At 34.1% G+C, this 20,887-nt stretch overlaps 2 protein-coding genes and 1 pseudogene across 2 annotated transcripts; 1 reads left to right on the top strand and 2 right to left on the bottom strand.

The window, feature by feature from the left end:
- Positions 1–607: 607 nt before the first annotated feature.
- On the bottom strand, positions 608–7,117 carry LOC120183992 (annotated as a pseudogene).
- A 2,031-nt stretch (positions 7,118–9,148) lies between these two features.
- LOC120183954 lies at positions 9,149–11,534 on the top strand. Its single transcript, XM_039188543.1, has 5 exons — positions 9,149–9,222; positions 9,327–9,567; positions 10,093–10,421; positions 10,667–10,733; positions 11,526–11,534. The coding sequence occupies exons 1-5, from the start codon at positions 9,149–9,151 to the stop codon at positions 11,532–11,534; spliced, it is 720 nt and encodes a 239-aa protein (XP_039044474.1).
- Positions 11,535–12,376: 842 nt separating this feature from the next.
- Positions 12,377–13,971, bottom strand: LOC120183953. Its single transcript, XM_039188542.1, has 4 exons — positions 13,822–13,971; positions 13,572–13,709; positions 13,355–13,501; positions 12,377–12,538 (listed from the first exon to the last, which is right to left on the bottom strand). Exons 1-4 carry the CDS (start codon positions 13,846–13,848, stop codon positions 12,377–12,379), a joined length of 474 nt encoding a protein of 157 aa, XP_039044473.1. The 5' UTR covers positions 13,849–13,971.
- Positions 13,972–20,887: the final 6,916 nt, after the last annotated feature.

The raw sequence follows: 20,887 nt of genomic DNA, 5'->3' as shown, positions 1-20,887 counted from the left end.
AACTAAATATAGTTATAGAATTAGGAGAAATTAATATTATCCATCATCAAATTATTAAAAGCAAAATTTTATAAGAAAAAGGGAAAATGAAAACAATATAATTGAATTGTCAAGTCAACAAATTATAAGTTTTAGGAAAGGTTATTTCTACGAGATCATCTAGTGTTTAGTAATCATAAGAATTTTGATTATATTTTGATCATCTATTGTCAAGTCAACAATATAATTTGCTTGTTTATTTTTTAATGCTATCAGTCGTGCGAATTAAGAGCGAGTAAAATTCGATTTGAATCTAATTTTTGTTTGAAAATACTAAATTTTAAGTTAATTAAATCGTGTTAGTAGATTTTTTAAATCGACTCAAATAAGTTTTTTCAGTTTTTTGAATCTGAGTCGAGTTAAACTTTTATAATGAATAGGTGAGAGCAAAAAATTTTTATGTATTAGTTTATCAAATAAGTTAATGTTTCTAAACTCGATTCGAAAATAATTTGAATAAAATATGAATGAAATAAAAATAGGGGAACTTGTTAAAGGTTTGCAAATAGAAACAGATATTCAGTAGATTACAATTGAAGATCAATACAAATACAAATGCAAACCATATGATATAAGTTTGAGCAGTCCATTTAACCCCAAAGAAGATGTAACACAAAGCAATCCAAACATCTAATGTATATATATATACCAGGCGAAACCTCGATTTTCGACGCAGTTGGGTTGTGAGTTAGGTAGTGATGAATGCAGCCATGGTTGTAGAATAGATCGACTCGCTTCTTCTCGGCATCTCGCTACCGCTTTGGCGATTTGTATAATGCTTCTTCTCGGTCCCGAATACCGTATAGAACTCCTTATCTGATAAATAAGCCTGGGAATCAAAGAGTATGAGCTATGAACACGAACATCAGTGGGGAAAAGAAAACAACAGAGCAAACCTCCTTCCGATTGGATTCGATCTGTCACGGGGTTTTCAGAACTGGTCATTGGTTGATCGTATTTGAATGTGCTTAGAGGGCTGTATGCACCTCATCCTGGTCCTGATCTATCTGTTCCTTTGGTTCCGAATGATCGTCGTTGGTTTTAGCAACCTCTGCAGAATCCTTTCCTTCACAAGGGTCTGCTGGACTCTTTGCCACGGCTGTATGATTTCAATGCATTAGATATAGTTTCAGAATCATATGAAATGTACCGAATTTAATGGTCGACAGAGTACAAGTGTTCTTACGAGGTGGGCTGGTTATTGGGGAGGTGCTCCTAGAGTGTTTCTTAGGTGACAAGGCAGGCGGTTGTTTCTTACATTCAGCAGTGAGAACAGAGGAAAGAGCCGCTATTGCGGCCGCTCTTTGCGATGCTTGACGAAAACTGATATGCTTTGGAGCTGAGGTTTTGGTTTCCGATGAAGGATTGAATGCAAACTCTAAAGCTGCCAAAGCTGAAGCTCTTTGCGATCCCTGACTAGAACTGGGAGGCTTTGGAGATGAGGTTTTGGGTTCTGCTGATGGATTTAATGCAGTCATTAAAGCTGCTAAAGCTGCAGATCTTTGTGTCGGTCCTTCATGGCAGCGATCCTGGGCTTAAATAACAGTGCATGTCGAACAAGTTAATTTGTAAGCAATGTAATGAATGGTTTGGATTCTAAAGAAACAGACACAACGAACTTCGGTCATAATCATTATGTAAGAAAACAATATTTTGTTTTGCGTGTAGCACAAGGAACTGGCTGCAAAAGCCAAAGGAAACAATAATAAGGCACATCTATGTCGAACCACCGATACATACAAACATACACTGAAAAACTTCAGAAATGAGTATAGAGGCATAAGCAGTTTATTACCGAAGGGGTCGATTTGGCCGGAGATGGATTGAATGCAGAAGATAAGGCAGCTAAAGCCGCAGCCCTTTGAGTCTTACCCCCTTGGAGCCCCATGGACGTGTCCTGTCTCGAGAGAATAAATTCCATCATTCAGGGAACAATTAAATCAAATTAACCAGTTAAATCGAACTGATTAAACCAAAATTTTAACTTCATGTGAATTAAAGAAAGAGTTTACCTCTGCAGCATGGCTAGCTCCTAAGAGCAATGTCAGGCTAGCTCCAAAGAGCAATGCCATCTTCTTCTGGTATGAGTTTCCTTGCACCTGTTCTCCAAAGAGCAATGTCAATTGAAGATTTCCTAACCCTCAAGCAACGACATAGGTACCGTGATTAATGATTTCTTAGCACATACAGTAGCTCGATGGGGATCCCATGAAAAGAATGCTGTGAAGAAGCAGGGTTCATTTCCTTCAGTAACCTTGTAAAGTGGAACAATCGGAGATAAACCATCCAGACATGCAGCCCTGTCGATATATTTCTGCAAAGAACTTCTAGAATGAATAATGCATATTGGAACAATAACAAGACAAAGGAATCAATAATCGTTCTTCACCTGACCGATTTCGAAAACGCTTTGCTTTTCTAGTACATCTACGCGCTGACCAACCCAGACAAACACTTCTGCATGTGTGTCAAGTATCAAGATATCTTCTGTCAAGAGATCATCCTGTGAGAAATTATAGATCTCCTCCACCTGCAAAAAAAATGTAAACTTACACATTGAATACGCTCGATACCTGTAGGAACAATATCAATTACACCGACTCACCTCGAACTTTCCTGAGGCGTCCACGAGGAAACAGACGATCATCGAAAGAAGAATAGTTAGAATGCTAAAAGATTCATTAATAACTTCATTTATGAATAAAAAACAAACCCTTTTTAAAGGTGAAAGTGAACAAGTGGGGATCCCTGGCACTCCCAAAAGATGCTTTTTCGCAGGTATAACTTCGTTTCCCCCCGAGTGCGAGCCAGAAGGAATTGCTCTCTTTTCCTTCTCTAGCGTTTTTAACAGAAACTCCAGGCTAAATGCAAACAAGATTATTACATTAATTGATATGGATTTTTAACAGAAAATCCTACAAGTAAACAACTTTCTATAAAGTATCTACCTTAAAAAATGCGGCAATTTTTGCAGCTAATTGCTTCTGTTCATTGGTGCTTTCGTTTCCTTGCCATAAGAAAATCGTCTGTTCAGATTGCAGGAGGAAACACTCGGTCGAGTTCAACAGCGTTGTCAGCTGAAAATTAATTGTAAATAACAAGGTGGAATTGGCATTCGGATACAAAAGGAATAGGTAATCATGCTGCAGGCATCATAACAATATAGTAGCTTGTATCTCATTATTCATAAGACAATTTATATCAAACAATATCATACATTTAATGATGGTGATTGGAGGTCTAAAAAGTACTGGCATGCAAAACAAAATCAATTCTTCATTTCCATGTAAGTTTCTAGGAAAAACACATTCGAGCATTCGACGTTTAAAACCGAGTGACCGACCAAACATACCGCATTGACTTGCAGTACTTTATTATTGTGCACGTCAGTTCCTGATATACGAAATAGTGCAGAAGAATCTGCTGTGTAGGTTTCATCTGTCAAGCCTTTGTCGGCTAAACTCTTTTTATAACCACTGCTTTGACCACCCTAAACAGAAATCCACAAGAAGATCACTTGATAACCAACCAATTCAAACCGAAAATTTCTGAGCAATTGAAAAACAAGATTCTTAAACTTCGAGGTAGAATCTAATACCTTAAGGACCACCATAGGTTGAAAAAGTGCAATGAATTGGGGTGGCTCTTTACCTTCAAACACTCGACCCTGTGAGAAGCATCTATTAGAAACAAAAGCATTGGAATCATAATACACAGTCAAATTTAATATGATACCTGAACAGGCCTCCCCTTTAACGAGTTACAAAACGTAGTAGCGTACTTATAAGCCGTCTGTTGGTCCTCCTGAATCGAGAAATGCATATACTTTTAGACAGTAAAACTTTTTTAGTGAAAATGATCATCACTAGAATCAAGTACATCAAGTAAAACTTTTTTAGTGAAAATGATCATCACTAGAATCAAGTACATCAAGACTAAGAACATGATTACCTCAATGCTGTCGTTCCCAATCCAACAGCACAGGAAGTAATCTTCTTTCCTCTCATCTGAGTGGTAGTTATAAAGCACAATGTAACAGTCTCCGCTGTAGAATTTACCGATATCATCGTTCGGCAACGGCGTCTTGAGACTGTCATTAATGCACCATACCTGAAAAACAAGCAACACCACCATAGCCATATAAATTGTTAGTGCCTTCAAGTCCAATACCTAAAAACCAACTAAAAGAACACTGTGCACTCAACCTCCATCTTTCCACTGCCTTCGAGCAAAGGAGGAACTTCTACATTCACAGGAACAGGAGTGATTTTGCTCATTCCCTTGGCACCAACTCCTTGTTTCTTCAGAAAAGCTAAGGAGTAGGAAAAAAAACATACCATTCAATGAAGTTAGCCATAAAAACATGTTATCTGTAACTTATTAAGTGGCCATAACTCATACCGGCTACTTTTCCTCTTCCCTCCTCAACACTAGGAGGTTTTGACCCTACCGGCCATGAATCAAAATTTGACTTGAATGAATTACTTTCATATCCTTGGATGACACGGGTTATACGAGCTGTTTGTACTCTATTCTCCCTAGTGACAAAATCCTGGAGATAAAAGTTAAGAAACGAGAATTAACATTCTTTAAATACATAAATCATGAAGAAATCGAAGCCTCTAGGCTCTAGTTCTACCTCAACAACTTGACTGGCAGTTTTCCTGTCGTCTATGTGTGTCGCCCGTCCAACCCAAACAAAAACCTCAGCACCACAGTCTAGTAGATAGCATTTTTTGTTCTCCAAAAGGTCTTTTAATAGTTTGCCTTCAACAGGCTTCAGCTCACCGTCAGTTATGCTAAAGGAACCCATGATTCCAGTTTAGCAATTAATAAAGACATATACCTTTTTAGACATGACAAAATCGTCATGTCCCTACTAGTAAAGAAAACAAAAGACACACTTATGGAATTACCTATAAAGTTTAGCAGGAGCAGTACCAGGAATATTATCATCTTCACTGGTAACCTTCTTGCCTAATGGAGCAAAACCACCAAAGAAGACCCAGAACTCATCAGAGTTGGATTCGGAGCCCAATTTCCCATCATCTGGCAAGGTGATTATATTTATGCACATAGAAGTGAGAAGTAGAAAAGCTGAAGAAACAACATTGTTTATATTGTGAATGCATGGATCCTCACCAACAATTGAAACATCACACTTTTCATCGTGATACTTTTCCTTTAAAAACCGAGTAACTTCTAATGCCTTTGCCCTTTCCTGGATATCAGAATTTGCACCATTGAACTGATAAATCTTGTTTTGAGTGTCCAGGATAAATACATCGTCATGATTCAGTGAAGACCGATCAAACCGAACCTGAAACATCATAATAGAAAATGGTATTTCCCCAGATGTACAATAGTTACATATAAATGTGTTTCAAACTTAGTAAAGAGCTTCATCTACCTGTTTCAATTTCACAACTCGCTTTCCTCTGCAGACGTATAAACGTGTCTCTAACTCTCCTTCTTCGGGTTCTTTAATTCCAGAAGCAATGCCACCCTCCAGTGGTATAAGGCAAGGTTTAAAGTAGGACAAAAATTGGTCAGATTCATGACCTTGAAGTTCCCTGTGCTGCACGGCACGCCCTCCTAATACTGCATCTAGCTCAATGGCTTTAATAGCAGCTGTTCCAGCTTCATCCTGCATGTTCCAACACCATCTCAAATGATTTTATAGTTCATTTGGAAGAAAATTTAAATCCTCAAAAAAGTTAAAGTAGAAGAAAATGAAGCAAAAGCACACCTGACTGGTATCTTTACCGATCCAGAAGTGTATATCATACAGATTTGAACCGCCTTTGCCCGCTGTTGTCTACAAATATATAAATATATATATTTGTATATATAGATGCAAATTAAAAATAAAATGTGAATCCATACAAGAGTGGCACCTGTAAGACAATGTAAGAATCGCCCATGTAGAATTTTCCATAGTCAGACTTTGGCAAAGGAACTGGCTGCAAATTCTCAATACGCCAAATTTCAGTCCCACTAGAAGATGTCAAGGAAAACAGCCTTAAAGTGAAAAAAAATTATTAGGACATATATGCAACATAAGCACACATCTTAAAATGAAACAAGAGCATTTGCATTATCCTTTTTCTTTCTGTGATTGGACAAAACTTAGTGACTGATTCCAGTCTCTCTTTTCGATAAAAAAAATCCAATACACCTATATAATGAAAAAGTTAAAAGGAAAAAAGGTTAATAACATCACAACTTATATGCCCTTTATTTTAAGGATACGGTTTCTGACCCGCTCCATGAAATGCAGGATCCAGAAGTTTTACAGAGCTAGACATTTCTTGGAGTTTTCCTTGTCACTGTTTCTTAAGCAAAAACTCAACTTTAGAATCCAACCTTTGGCATTATGGAAGTAAAAAACTTACAAGAGATAATACAGGTACCAGGTCATGCAAGGACAATTAATTTAGAGGACAATGCCTAAAAATATGTTCCTATTTTCGAAAATCGTTATATAAGCAGAAAACGAAAGATGTGAGTCTAGTACTCAGTAAAAAAGAAAAAAAAAATAGTTTGGCTTTCAATAACAGCATCAATTCAAAAAGAAGTCCCGGCTTTAACAATCTTCAGCAAAAGAAATTTCACACAAACCGCACGATAATTTCATTAGAACCATGGACTTTCTAAAGTTATTAATGAGTGCATTGCATGAAGGTGAGAAAACAAATTGCAAATATAAATTGCAGCTTTTCAGCTTGAATGAAGGTGAGCAATGTATTATGTCCATGCGTCTAACAATGCAGAATCCAAAACATCAAGATGATGTTCCCATAATCAACAATCTAATCAGCATTCTTCATTAAAGCAAAAATAATCATCTTACCCTATATGCACAGATTTTCCGACGCTACATGATCCTATAGTCATATTCCTCATGCCAAAAAATAAAACAAACTCCTGTTCTTTAAACAATCATCCATCATTTTCATACTAAAAATCTAAAATAAGAAAGGACAACTTACCCCAAAATGGCCTAGTCTCAAAAGTTTGCTTGCAATTGTTCCAAGCCCTTAGAGAATAACCACTTCAATCTTTCTCAAAACACGGGGGCATCCTATAAAAACTCGTAATGAACGCTCCGAGTGAAGCAATGTACTGTTCGATTTGATCACACAAATAAATTGAAGTTTGCAAGGCAACAAAGGATTTTTAGAGCTGGCCCCATAGAGCCATTCGTCTTAGCATCATTTAACATGATCAATCACGGGAATTAAAATCAAGAAAAAAAGTAAATCACATTAAAATGAAGGCAAAATCAAGCATACCCAGAACAACAAACATCAAATCAAACATGAACAACATGAAGAACCGAATGAATAATAAATTGAAAAACAAAAATATCATACCACTGACACCTCCTCCGAAGCTTATGAAAAAATGAGAAAGATCTTTGGGTTTGAGGAAGAGAAGGGAAAGAACCAAACAGAGCTGGCAAATTAAAAGGTGGGAACGAAAAGGAAATAAACTTCGAAAAATAAACGTGGATTATATAGCACTGGTTAATGTCGGGTGAGTGCTTCTCTTTCTAACTGTTATCTAATTATTATTGCTTTTTTTGGAGTTTTTCCCGAGATTATTGAATTAGGAAACGGAAAAATGATTGAATGGACTATGATGGTTAAGACAGGTAACGAGTAACTTGGGTTACCGTTTGGATGGTGGGAAAATACTTTGAGAGGCAGAGGCAAAGCCGCTATTTTAGGCAAAAACAAATGTCATGCGACGATGACACTAGTCCTTTTATAGTTTATGCTTGTCTTATGATGGAGCTAAATTTATTCTAATATAAGTTTAGATTTATTTTAGAGTAAAGTATATAAATGATTTCGATTATATGCTTTTGTTTTGTTAAGTCATTGGACTATTAAATGTTATGAAATGATCATTTGATTATAAAACATTGTTTTGTTGAGTTCTTTATCTATTAAAAGTTACAAAATTTTTACGTAGCTATTAATATGTTTTAAACTCATCATTTTCTATTAAAAATTAACGGTAATCTAAGCTGGATTTTAACCTGTTGATTATAATATGATAAAATCTGATCCCAAAATCTTAACAAATTATCATATCTTAATCAATAGGTTAATGTTTAGCTCAGTCCGTCATTAATCTTTTAACGAAAAAGAATGCGTTTGGAACATATGAATAGTTAGGTGAATTTTAATAGTCGATGGACTCAACAAAATAACGTCCTATGCTCGAAAGACTATTTTATAATTTTTAATTGCCAAAAGACTCAACAAAGTAACATCTTTTAGTAAGGGACCATTTATACACTTTACTATTTATTTTAATATTTAATTTCTTAATAATTAAGCGAATTATTAACAACTTAATAGTTCATATTCAATTTGATAAAGTGTTTAAATTTTAAGGATTTAAAATGTTTTGTATCATGTCATGTCTCCATTTAGGTGAAGTCAACGATAAAATTTAACATAGGAGTATGAACATAGAAACAAAACGTAATTTTATATATGATTTAAAAAATAATTGAATAATTAATATAAAAAATAATTTAATATCTTTTAAATTTTTTTGCAAGTATTATAAATGAAAAAAATATCGAGAAAATTCAATTCTCATTTAAGAATCTAACTCTACTAGATTTTATAACCTATAATATTCGGGAAGTTCTACAGTGCGACAGTTTTAATATACGGTTAAGGAAAGACGTTATTTGTTTTGTTATTATTTTTTAAAAAAATCAGTAAAAATTACCTAAAACATTATTATTTCTACCTAAAACATTAATATTTTTTAATATTTCCGGTAAAGTGTCCAATAATAACAAAACTGATAGAAAAATAATTTTTATGTAGCGCTTTACCGGATATGTTAATAAAACCGGTAAAGCGTCCAATAATAACAAAACTGGTAAAAATAATAATATTTTCGGTAATTTTTTTACCAATTTTATTAAAAAAATAATAACAAAACCGATAACGTTTTTCCTTAATCGTATATTAAGACTGTCACACGTCAAAATTTCTCATAATTTTCTTTTTGACACGGCGAGCCCAAAGTGGCCTGAAGCGCAAATAATCATTAAAGCCAGCCCGCCAATTTTCAAACAATGGCTACGTTTCCATCTCCTCTAGAGCGAACAGTGGCTTCGGCTCTTCTCGTCCTTTCCACTCAGCCTCCCAAGTAAGTTCAAAAGAAAAAGAAATTTCAAATTATCGATCGATTGTTTTTCGAATTTCATTTCAATTGATGATAGCCTTTTTCTGTTCTTTTGCGTTTTTTGAAAGGTTGATGATCGGTTGTTGTGATGGCGAGACGAAAGGAAAAACAAACATATTGATCTCTTCGACAGAATCCGAATCCTGCGGTTCCTCTCTCACTACTCATCAGTCGTCCTCTCGGAAGCAGCGGAAGATGCTAAGGATCATCGCTGCTGTGGCTCGCTGCCATGAGTTCAAGCTCAAGGTTCCCTTGCCTTACTCTGTTTCTCCTCTTTACGCGGCGTTTTGTTTGTTTTTCGTCAATTTCGTTAGTGTTTATTACCTTCTTCAATTGATCAACACTCTGTTTGGAATAGTGTTTGGATGATATTTGATATGCAGGATCTGACTGTTATTTCTTACATCTAATACGCAATGATTTAGCATGGATTTTTGTGGTACGATCATTCACTCTGAGTTAATAATTCAAAATTTCAACCAAGTCGGATCGATCGCCGACTTCTCCGAACTTGTTCCGATTCAAAACTCGAGCTGCTTTACTTTCTTCGAAGTTTACGTTAACTTTCCTCCTTATGCAATCTGCAAACCAGATAGCTTCATAGCAATTAATTACTTCTAATTTTTTTTCTCTGAGCATCGAAGCAAGCCTTGTAGATGATTCCTTTTATAATTCTTTGATTGCAATCTTATTCGAATTACATTTGATTATGTGCCTTTGATTTATGTTTTCTCTCTTGGATTTTGAATTTCAAAGTTCGATTCAAGTTTTTTTGTAATTTTTCAATTTTCATTTTCATGTTTGGAGTTTAATTTCTTTGATAAACTTACGCAGGTCGTAAAGAAGAGGCGATCGAGGATCTACCTGAGCTCCGATAACCGGAAAATATCATCCTTCAGGTCATTGATCTCATCGAATATTGCAAAGGATGAGACGACGTCGTGCTTGTCGAGCAGCTCATCCAGCGGCATCTCAAGCGCGCGAAGCCAACGTAAACCGGCCAAAGCTGAGAAAATACAAAGGAAGAGGCACAGCGGCGGCTCGAATCACATGTGCCGCCGAGCGGAAGCCATTTTGAAATTGCTCTCCGGTGGTTGCTTCTCTGAGGTTAACATTCGTCGAGTGCTTGGCGACAGTCCGGACACTAGCAAAGCCCTTCGAATGTACAGTCACTCTCCTTTTCTATTCTTTGATACGTGTCACCATAGTATCTCACCCACGTGTCCATTTCTATAAGTTCGTAGGGTGCACAGATGATCAATGCAACCAAGTTGTATGATTGAACGGCTGGAAATGCATCTAGAAAACTTATTCAATGGATCCACTTGGCAAAATTTTGTCATTGATCATAAAGCTTTGACGAGTTAAGGGTGGAAGATATGCTAATAGAAAAATGATTTGTCTGCAGGTTGCTAAGGCAGGAAGAAGTGAAGAGATCAGGAACAGGAGGGCAAAAAGATCCTTATATTTACACGGTAACTATTTATTAACTCTTAAAAAAAAACCTATTTATTAACTCTGATATGCTTTGAAAAATGTATAATTTTATATTTAGTAGTGGCTTAGCGATTAGTTATCTAATATAATGAAAATAAATAAGGGTAAAGTACATAAATAGTCCCATGATTATAGGATATTATTTTATTAAGTCATCCGATAATTAAAAGTTACAAAATGATCCTCCGACTATAGGGAGTTGCTTTGTTGAGTCCCTTAACTATTAAAAGTTACAAAACGGGCCACTTGAGACTATTCATTATGTTCCAAATCCTTCATTTTCCGTTAAAAATTTGACAGTGATCTGAGTTGTACGTTAACCTGCTAACTGAGATATGACAAAATATTATCTCATAATCTCAAACAACTATTATATCCCAGTTAGCATGTTAACGTCAAACTCAGATTATCGTTTATTTTTTAACGTAAAAAGACGAATTTGGAACATAATGAATAGTCAAGTGATCATTTTATAACTTTTAATAGTCGAGAGACTCTGCAAAGCAACTCCTATAGTTGAGGGAACATTTTGTAATTTTTAATAGTTAAGGGACTCAATAAATAAATACATAAAAATGAATTAAAATTATATAACTTTACCTCTTCTCCATATTTCAATACCAAACCAGTTCTAAAAATAGTAAATATATGTGACATAACTCTTAAATTAAATTGATACAACCTCATATTCATCTTATTATTATATGCACCATGTATATACTAATTATAAGAAATTTGGTTTCTGGTATGGCACACGTTGTTCATTGCAGATTGCATGAGAACAGCTTCTAGGACTGTAGCTAGGATTACGTGGCATTTGTAGACCGGTCAACAAATAATTCCACCAGCTATCCGGGTAAAATTTTGGTCGAACCGATAGGTAAGAACCATAACAAGAGCGTCACATTAAAAGGTATTGATATATTAATTACTAAATATTGTCGTATATATTAGTATAGAGCTAGCTAACTCTTTTCTTAATTTTGTTTTGGACATTAATGCAAGGTGTAAACGGTAAATATGGACGTATGCATATGATATTAGTAACCATTCAGGATATACACTTATATATATATATATATATATATCAAACTCGTAACCTTAATGGTTAAAGATAAATTATTCTAAGTTTGAATAAGTATATTTGTAGAAAAATGTATATGTTATCCATAAATATTATCTTATAATCATCATAGACTATTTAAAGAAAATCATATACAAAAAATTTATTAAAATAGAAATATGAACAGTTTGATTAGGCTCCTTCACTTAATAAAATACATATTTTATGATTATATTTGATTTTGAGTTAAATTATTTAAATTTATTTTTATTTAAAATATTTTTTTGGTGAAAGGTATGACTCCATTAAGAAATGATCATACACAGGGAAATATTAGTATAGGTCTCATCAAAAACCTTCCAAATTTAAACGGGAAAAAGAGTATCCATTCTAATATCAGTTCAAACATAAAACATAGTCAACAACACATTAATCATTATGGAGAACTTAGATAGAATTTTTAGAAAGTTGGATACTTGCGGCGTTTAGAAAGCTACATTCTACGTAACCCCGGAATTTCGTGCTCGAAAACTTAACTCTATAAATACTTCTAGAGGATCAACATCCAGCAGCATTTAGAAAGTTATCATATGGAGTCGAGTCTGGTAGACAGAAGAATGGGGAATGATTATGGTACACAGTTGCACACGGCATCGGAAGAGGGTCGATCAGTTGTTTGAACGGATCGGTACTGTTGATTTGCCCGAGGACCAGTTCCGACTGCATTTTAAGTTTGGTTGTGAACGTTAGATTCTTTTTAGAGCGATTCGTGTTCTTAGGGTCTCAAAACACGTACTATTCTTGCGTGGAAAGCAACACAATTTCGAAGTAATGAGGCATGTGCGTGGTGTATATGACATGTTTACCTGTATTGCCATGTTATCTGGATGTTGAAAAGAGAAGCTAATCGAGCTTTCTTGTCTCGGTTGGGTACTCATCAAAGGAGACATCTTTTGCTGCTTCCCCGTCACCGGTGTCTCTCAATGACGGGCTATTTCTTTGTAAGACATGTCCAGACCGGTGGAGCTTGGACTTCTTCCGAACTGATATGCCTAGGGATGGGCATCTAACCCGAACCCGACGGGTTCCGACCCGACCCGATCGGATCGGGTCGGATTTTTCTTTAAAAAAATCTGGTTCGGGTCGGGTTTTTTTAATGTGGTGTTCGGGTTGGGTCGGGTTCGGGTTTAGGGTGAAAAAAATCTGACCCGACCCGACCCGGAAAAAATATATAATTTTACCCTATATATTTAAGAATAATTACAATAATACTCCTCCATATATTTTTTTTCAATTTAGTCACTGTTTTTATAGAATAAAAATAAATTTTTTTATTATTTCGGGTCGGGTTTTTTAAACTATCTATTTGGTCGGGTGAAAAATTAATTTCGTCGGATCAGGTCACGGGTGGAGGTCCCCTTCTTCTCGGGTCGGGTCGGATGGACCAAAAACCCGACCCAACCCGACCCCATCCCTAGATATGCCGCCTCCAATAGCTGTGCAGATAAAGAAAATTGAATGTCATAGTGGACATACCGATGCCAGGAGTTGATTGACACCCTCAAGTCTTGGAATTTCTCCAGAAAACTCCGAACTATCCTTGACTTGACCTTCAAATGGTTCCAGAAAAGTATCGTCCTCTTCTTCGTCGTCATCATCATCTATTGACAAAATTGAAGCTCCCTGCCGAAGAAATCGCTTGAGTTCGAAGCATTGGAAGATAAAATTTAGAAGGTGATGCAAGGATATTTACCTCAATAGACTTATTCTCTCCTGTTCCAGCTTTATATACTCTATGCTGAGCATCCATAGGCAACTGAGCACCAAGTGGACACACATTGTCGGGCGAGAATTCGCTCAGCAGCTGCGCCCGTATAACGGACAATTCAGGCTGCCATATAATTCACCAAACATTATAGTAAGGTAATTACAACACAAAATAGTAGTTCTTTGATGATGCATTGGGGTGAAAGATTGTCAAAATTTGGGATAAAATGTTTTACCTCCAACAAATCTCCCAAGCTTTTCATGATTTCAGAGGCAAGAATTTCCCTACTTTGTTCCGGGGTTATCTGAATTTCCGAGAGAGTTTTTAAAGCGAAAGTATCATCTTCTTTAGATCCATAAACATTAGTCGGCTAGTCGGGGATGGTGTTAACCAACCGTAGCTTTCGGTCGTCCACCAATCGCAAAAATGGATCAGCCTATGAATCATAGAACCATGACATCACAAGATATCTTGTTTTTACACAGAAAAGATAGAATCTTCAACCGCATTCCAGAAGGAAAAGCAAGCACGGTTTATCTTAGTTTAGGGAATGTTGTTTAGTACCATTTTGCATTGAAGGGGTCTTCAATTATCAACCCATAGATTGTTTCAGTTGTCTTGGAAAACTATGGAGTCCCAAAGAAAAATGTAGAGGACCTTAATGGTGGCCAAACTCGATGGGTGCATGAAGTGCAAAGAACGGAGAGTCGTGTCACTCAGTCGCGAAAAGTTCTCAAAAAAGTTCCTTCATGGCGGAGAATCGTAAACGATAAGGGCATTATATATGTGTCCTATTACAGCGTTTATATAAAAACACCACTAATGTATGAGTATTTAATGGTGTTTGTATAAAAACGCCACTAAAGTACGAGTCTTTAACGGCGTTTGTATACAAACGCCACTAAAGTACGAATCTTTAGCGGTATTTTTGCTTAAAACGCCGTGATATGCATAAAATTAATGGAGTTTCTATCAAAACGCCGCGAAATTTGTTATTTTGTGGTGTTTGTTTTAAAAACGCCACGATAACAATAAAGTTACCAACGTTTATTAAAAAAATGCCGCTATAAACCCACTTTGTTGTAGTGCTCATTGATTAAAGGATGTTGTTTGTCTCGAGTTCAAGCAGTTGTGTCTGTAAAATATATGTGCATTGTTATTGACTAAAAAAAATTTGAATTTTAGGAAGAAGATAGGTTTTAGTTATTAAGCAACATTTGGGAATCAAATCTGGTACAGGCATAATAAATGTCTTTATTCTTTTTTCTTACATCAAAAAGGGAAAAAGAACAAGACACATTACTTGATTGTTTTGTCAAATTGTATTCGGCCAAAATAAGGTAGTATGGTACAAAATATTCGGTTTGAATATCTAACTGCCATTTGCCCATACCATGAAGTTCTTGGCAACTTTGAATTGCACAACAACAAAGTCCAATTCTTTGATCTCAATTTGATGGGCACTCACCAAGAATACCTAATTTATTATCATATTCATGTCATAAATTTATTTATATGATTTATATTTTCAATTTTTTTCAGTATAATCATATATACATAATTTTGGATAAATTACGCGTTTAGTATATAAACTATCAGTTTTGGTCCGTTTTAGTACTTAAACTTTCAATTTTTTCAAAACCCTGCCTAAAGTTTTTTTTTTGCTCAGCAAGATAATTTTATTAAAATAGCAATTACATAGACCGTAAGCCTTATTAAAAACCTCCCTAAGCCTAAATGGATGAAAAGAGAATTCACAACTAGGAAAAATAGAATTCACGAACGAAAATGGGGCAAAAATTTAACGTGTTTAATACCTAAACTATCAGTTTTAATCCGTTTTAATACCTAAAATTTCATATTTTTTTTTCAAAACTTAATGTTAAATTTTAAACGAGTGTACTAAAATGGAACAAAAACTAAACTTTAGGATTTTGAAAAAACTAAAAGTTCAGGTAATAAAACGAACCAAAATTGATAGTTTGGATATTAAACGTATAATTTACCATATGTTGACCAATTAATTTATATTTGATATTGCATAGATATATTCTGAAAGTGATTCTTTCAACTCAATCTTCCTCATTCATAATGTCAAGATCTAAACTAATAGACCAATTAATAGTTGATAATTTATTTTCAGTTAATACACATACTTATTTGCAAATTAATAGTTCGATTAATCATCATAATTAGTGATTCTTCGTTTAATTTCAAAAAGATTAAATTGTTATCCATATCTACATATATATATTTCTTTCAAATCAATCTTCTGGTTCATAATGTTAAAATTCAAACTAATAAACCAATTAATAGTATAATTTATTTACAAGTAATACACACAGTCATTTACATTAATAATTGGGTAAATTACATGTTTAATACCCAAATTGATGCAAGCACGTTTTCACATACAAAGGGAGTATTCTTGAACATTTCTATGTTATATTTATTTTATATTAGTTTGATCATATATGCTATTATAATACATATCATGTTAAGGTTACTAGTTATGTAGCTAACAGATAACTTAGCATGTACACATCTTTACAATTGAAACACATTGATATTTAAGTATGTTTAGCATATTAGAATAATATTGCATTCATATTAAGCATGATTCATTACATTTATGAAATGGCAGCATGTGTATCATTCATTTATTAGCTCATATGCATTCATTTTAGCTCCTAGACCTTATATATTAGCTTACATATCTTATATGATGATATACTTAGCTTATGTCATGCATTCATAGCTCACAAGACCATGATCATGCACGACATCAAGGTAATTAGCTCATACAAGCTCATTGTCATTGAATTACCTTGTTTTCCTTGCACATGTAGGTTCATTAGAGCATGGAACACATTGGGATAGCTTGGTAAAGTATTTGGAAGCCATATGCAGCTCACAATCAGCTTACAAACATCATGGCAGCTCATGGAACAATAAGGAAAGCTCAACTCAGCTGGAGGAGCTCAAGGCTAGCTAATCTTAGCTAGTTGGACTATTTGAAGATAGGTTGCAAAAGGTGACATCAATTGTAGTTGAATGTGATGCTATGAAGCTTGGGAGGCCACGACTAAGGAGTTCGTTCACCACCAGCATTAACATTGTTAGCTAGCTAAGCACATGCAAGCTTGAAGGTAGCTCAAGTCACGCCCAAGGCTACTGCCCATGCTTGGCCTTCATCCTATGCATAAAGTTGCACCACAAGCATCCTAGAGAGCCATGTGCATGCCTTGTGATCAGCCAAGCCATGTGCTATGCGTGTGACCCCATTTAGGCACCAAGATGAATGGTCACCTATCCATTCGGCCAAGCATCATTTCTCCTCTAATTTGGCGCCAACTTGAAGGGTTTCAAGTGCTATTCGACCATGATACATGCCCCTCCATTCCAACCGAACCAACACCTTTTTATTCAAGTTATTTATTAATTAATTTATGTCATTATAGGGAGACACAAGGGCTGGCCAAACCATTATGTACCTATTCAACCAAGTCCCTTCAAAAACTATAAATAGGCTAGTACTATTTCATTTGTACACACCTTTCTTATAAATTAAAAGTGAGATTATTATCTTTGCTTAAGTCCTTGTGACTTTTATCGACTTATCAAGTAATTTATTACTTGTGGCGTCAATCCCTTTCCCTTGATACATGTGGTTCCTATCTCTATATAGATAGTGGGTCCAAGTCCTTGTTACCACCCCCCTTAGAAAGGATTTGTAAGGTTGAGTCTTTGTTCTCTATAGCATTGGTTCTTCCTTGGTCATTTCTAAGATACTATCCTCACAACCTTCCATTGTTTCTTCACCCAAACCATAACCATAACAACATACTTCCGCTATCATTTCTCATATCATAAATAGCCTACCATTTCACCTTTACAATTACCACCCAAACCATCTATTTGAGCCATTTACTTATGCAGGTTGTTTTGCTTCCTTTCTAGATCCACAATCAATCAACAAGGTAGAAATACCTTACATCACAAATTATCAGTTTTTGTCTATTTTAGTACTTAAACTTTCAATCTTTTTTAAAATCATACATAAACTTTAGTTTTTGTTTCATTTTAGTACCCCAATTCAAAATTTAACGTTAATTTTTGAAAAAAAAATGAAAGTTTAGGTACTAAAACGGACCAAAACCGATAGTTTATAGGTAGTAAACGCTTAAGTTTTTAACGATGTGGTATTAAAATGAAACAAAAACTAAACGTTAGGTATGGTTTTGAAAAAATTAAAAGTTTAGGTACTAAAACGGACCAAAACTGATAATTTAGGTACTAAATTCCTAGTTTACACTTAATAATTAGATTAATCATCATAATTGATGAGTCTCCATTTAATTCAAAAGGATTAAACCATTATCCATATCCACAATCATTATCTCTTTCATAGTTAATCAACAGTGCTAAAATTATAAAACAAACGAGTTTATGCCAAGAAGAAGATGAAGTTCTTGTTTTCTGTTATAAGTAACATAATTGGGAAGCATTTCTGGTGGCAACACATCTTCCTTGCAACCTTAAATTCATGACAACACATCTCGTTATGCTTTTCTTTTTCTTACATCGAAAGGGGAAAAGGAACAAGAAGCATTACTTGATCGTTTTTGTCAAATTGTTTTCGACCAAAATTTGGTAGTATGGTTACAAAGTATTCAATTGCAACATAAAATGTGGCATTTGCCCATGTCATTAAGTTATTGGCAACTTGAATAAGATTTTAACCAAGTCTTTGAGGAAAAAAAATGATAAATCTGTCGAGAATATAATGTACGTAATATTTGTTCAAAGATTTTTAATTATTTGAAAATAAACATTCATATCTCAAAATACGCGATGATTAAATCGGAGACTTCGAGAGATAACAACAAATCTATTAACCAATGAGGTCACTTGGTTAGTGAAAGAATATATAATTTAGTATAACATTGTCGGATTAAAATGCATAATTAAGAACAAATATGTGTAATATTATCATAAAATATGACATAAAATTGAATGACTAATTATGTTACACATCTCATAAAGTACTAAGAAGTATCATAGAAATAAAAATGTAGATACCATTAAAATCATATTTATAATTTGATGCGGGACGGAGTTATAAATACATACGATAACTGATTCTTAATTCAGTTTAAAGAAGTAGTGGTCCCTAAGAAATATGTCAACTTATATTTTCTCATATCCCGTCACAGAGTTTATACTCAAGAGAAATCTATCTTCTTGAAAGATCTCAATCTTCAAGGTAATCTTCAAATCTCAATCTTCTAGATAATCTCCAATATTGGTTTCAAATATGCTTCCGAAAATTTAGTATTTTTATTTTTGATAATTTGACATGATTCGGTCTTGAATTTTGTTTCATATTTATTATGTTTTTGTTTTAAAAACATAACTTAAGGGTATAATCTTTCAAAATGTTCATATAAAGGTCCAGTGTTTTTAAATCTACTCAAATAAAGATATAATTTTTCAAACATGACAAATGAGGGTGGACTTACCAAAAACCAATTTGATTAATGGGTTATTTAGTAATTGTAAATATATGATGGTTTTTTTGTCCCATTAGGATAGGCGAAAAAATTAATTGGCTCAATAGACCAATTCTAAATTTATTTTATAATCTACGTCAGATGTTACCGTGCAAGACAAATTTGTCACGTCGAACATGACGAGTTTACGCATATAATATTTTTTTATTCAAACTCATTATATAGACGTGACGAATTTCAATAAAATATAATTTTTTTATCAGGATTTATCTCATCAGTTTGAAAATTTTGAATAAAAAAATTGATGTGACGAGTTCTAAATGACTATAATAAGTATCGTAAATCCCTAAACAATTTACTTCGTGTCTAAATAATTAACCCGCCTACAATGCTAGGCCAATTTTACCTTATATGACTTATGGTCTTATTTATTCAGCCCAACGTCAAAAAGGAATTAGATATTTGATCTCTTGGTAAATTTGGTAGAATAATCCAAGCTTCAAAATTATTTTGGCATATGTTGTGAGTGAAAATTATTTAGACATATATATTTAATTAGGAACTCGTCATGTATGCATAATTAATTTTATAAAACATGATTTTTATTAAAATATATTATGTGGACACAACCCGTTTCAACAAACAATGGCTATCCCTTTTTCCCATATGTATGGGGTAAGGAGAGGTAAGATAGTAGGCTACCCCCAACACCAGGTTGAGAGCAGCTTCCGTAAGAGACCTCCGAATTATGAAATGCCCTCCATGGGACTCGATCCCACGACCTCAAGGTTAAGAACCTTGTGCTCTACCAACCGAATGTAAACTCTTATTCTCTAGGTTTGAGGGGCTATAATTCACACAGTTTGTTGGTTTATGGCTTGGGGAGCTTTGCTTCCCATAAGTGTTGGTTTGCGGCTTGTATTGTTAGAGTCGGTTCGGATCTGTTTTATGCAGCTTAATATAAAGTTAAGAAAAATTGTTATCGAAAATATTAATATTTTTTTAATATTTTCGATAAAGTACTACATAAAATATTATTATTTTTATCGAAAATATTAATATTAGCACTACCTAAAATGTTATTTTTTTTACCGGAAATGTTAATATAAGAAATACACTTTAGATAACGAAATTAACATTTCCGATATAAAAAATAATATTTTAGATAACGATCTATAAAAAATATTAAAAAAAATATTAATATTTTCGATAACGTTTTTTAGTATTTTATTATTATCCGGCATAGCAGAACTACCCGAAAAGAAAATCATACTTCCTAAGACAGTGACTAAAGCACAAATTTTGAGACAGACAGCGCAAATTACGTCTCTTAAAGTACCCAAAACAAAACATAAAATCAATTGCTTTCTCCACTAATAAGGTTTTCTCTAAAGAAACCAAATAATTGACTCATTAAATAGTAAAAAAAAATAATATCCTCTTTTGAACTCCTGAATTCGAATAATTGAATCTGTAATGTATACGCGCATTATAATTGGTTTTAAAAAATTATAAATATGTATATATATTCTATCAATTTGAAATATTAAATTTATTTAATTAAATTAAAATTATGACCAAATTTCTTTAAAACTAACATCAAATTGATAGAATATATAAGTTATAGAGATTAAATATTTTAATTATCTCGTCACATCATTCATTAATTGTTAAAGACCGATAACTTAATTAATACTATTTAAATAATTAAGTTATTTGATTGATAAAATTAAAATATCGATGATCAGATTAGAATTCCCGTAACTAAATAATCACGAGTGTAATAAA

The sequence above is a fragment of the Hibiscus syriacus genome, unplaced genomic scaffold, assembly GCF_006381635.1.
Source record: "Hibiscus syriacus cultivar Baekdansim isolate YM2019G1 unplaced genomic scaffold, ASM638163v2 tig00112856_pilon, whole genome shotgun sequence".
Classification (NCBI taxonomy): Eukaryota; Viridiplantae; Streptophyta; class Magnoliopsida; order Malvales; family Malvaceae; genus Hibiscus; species Hibiscus syriacus.
This window is presented reverse-complemented; position numbering and strand designations above follow the sequence as displayed.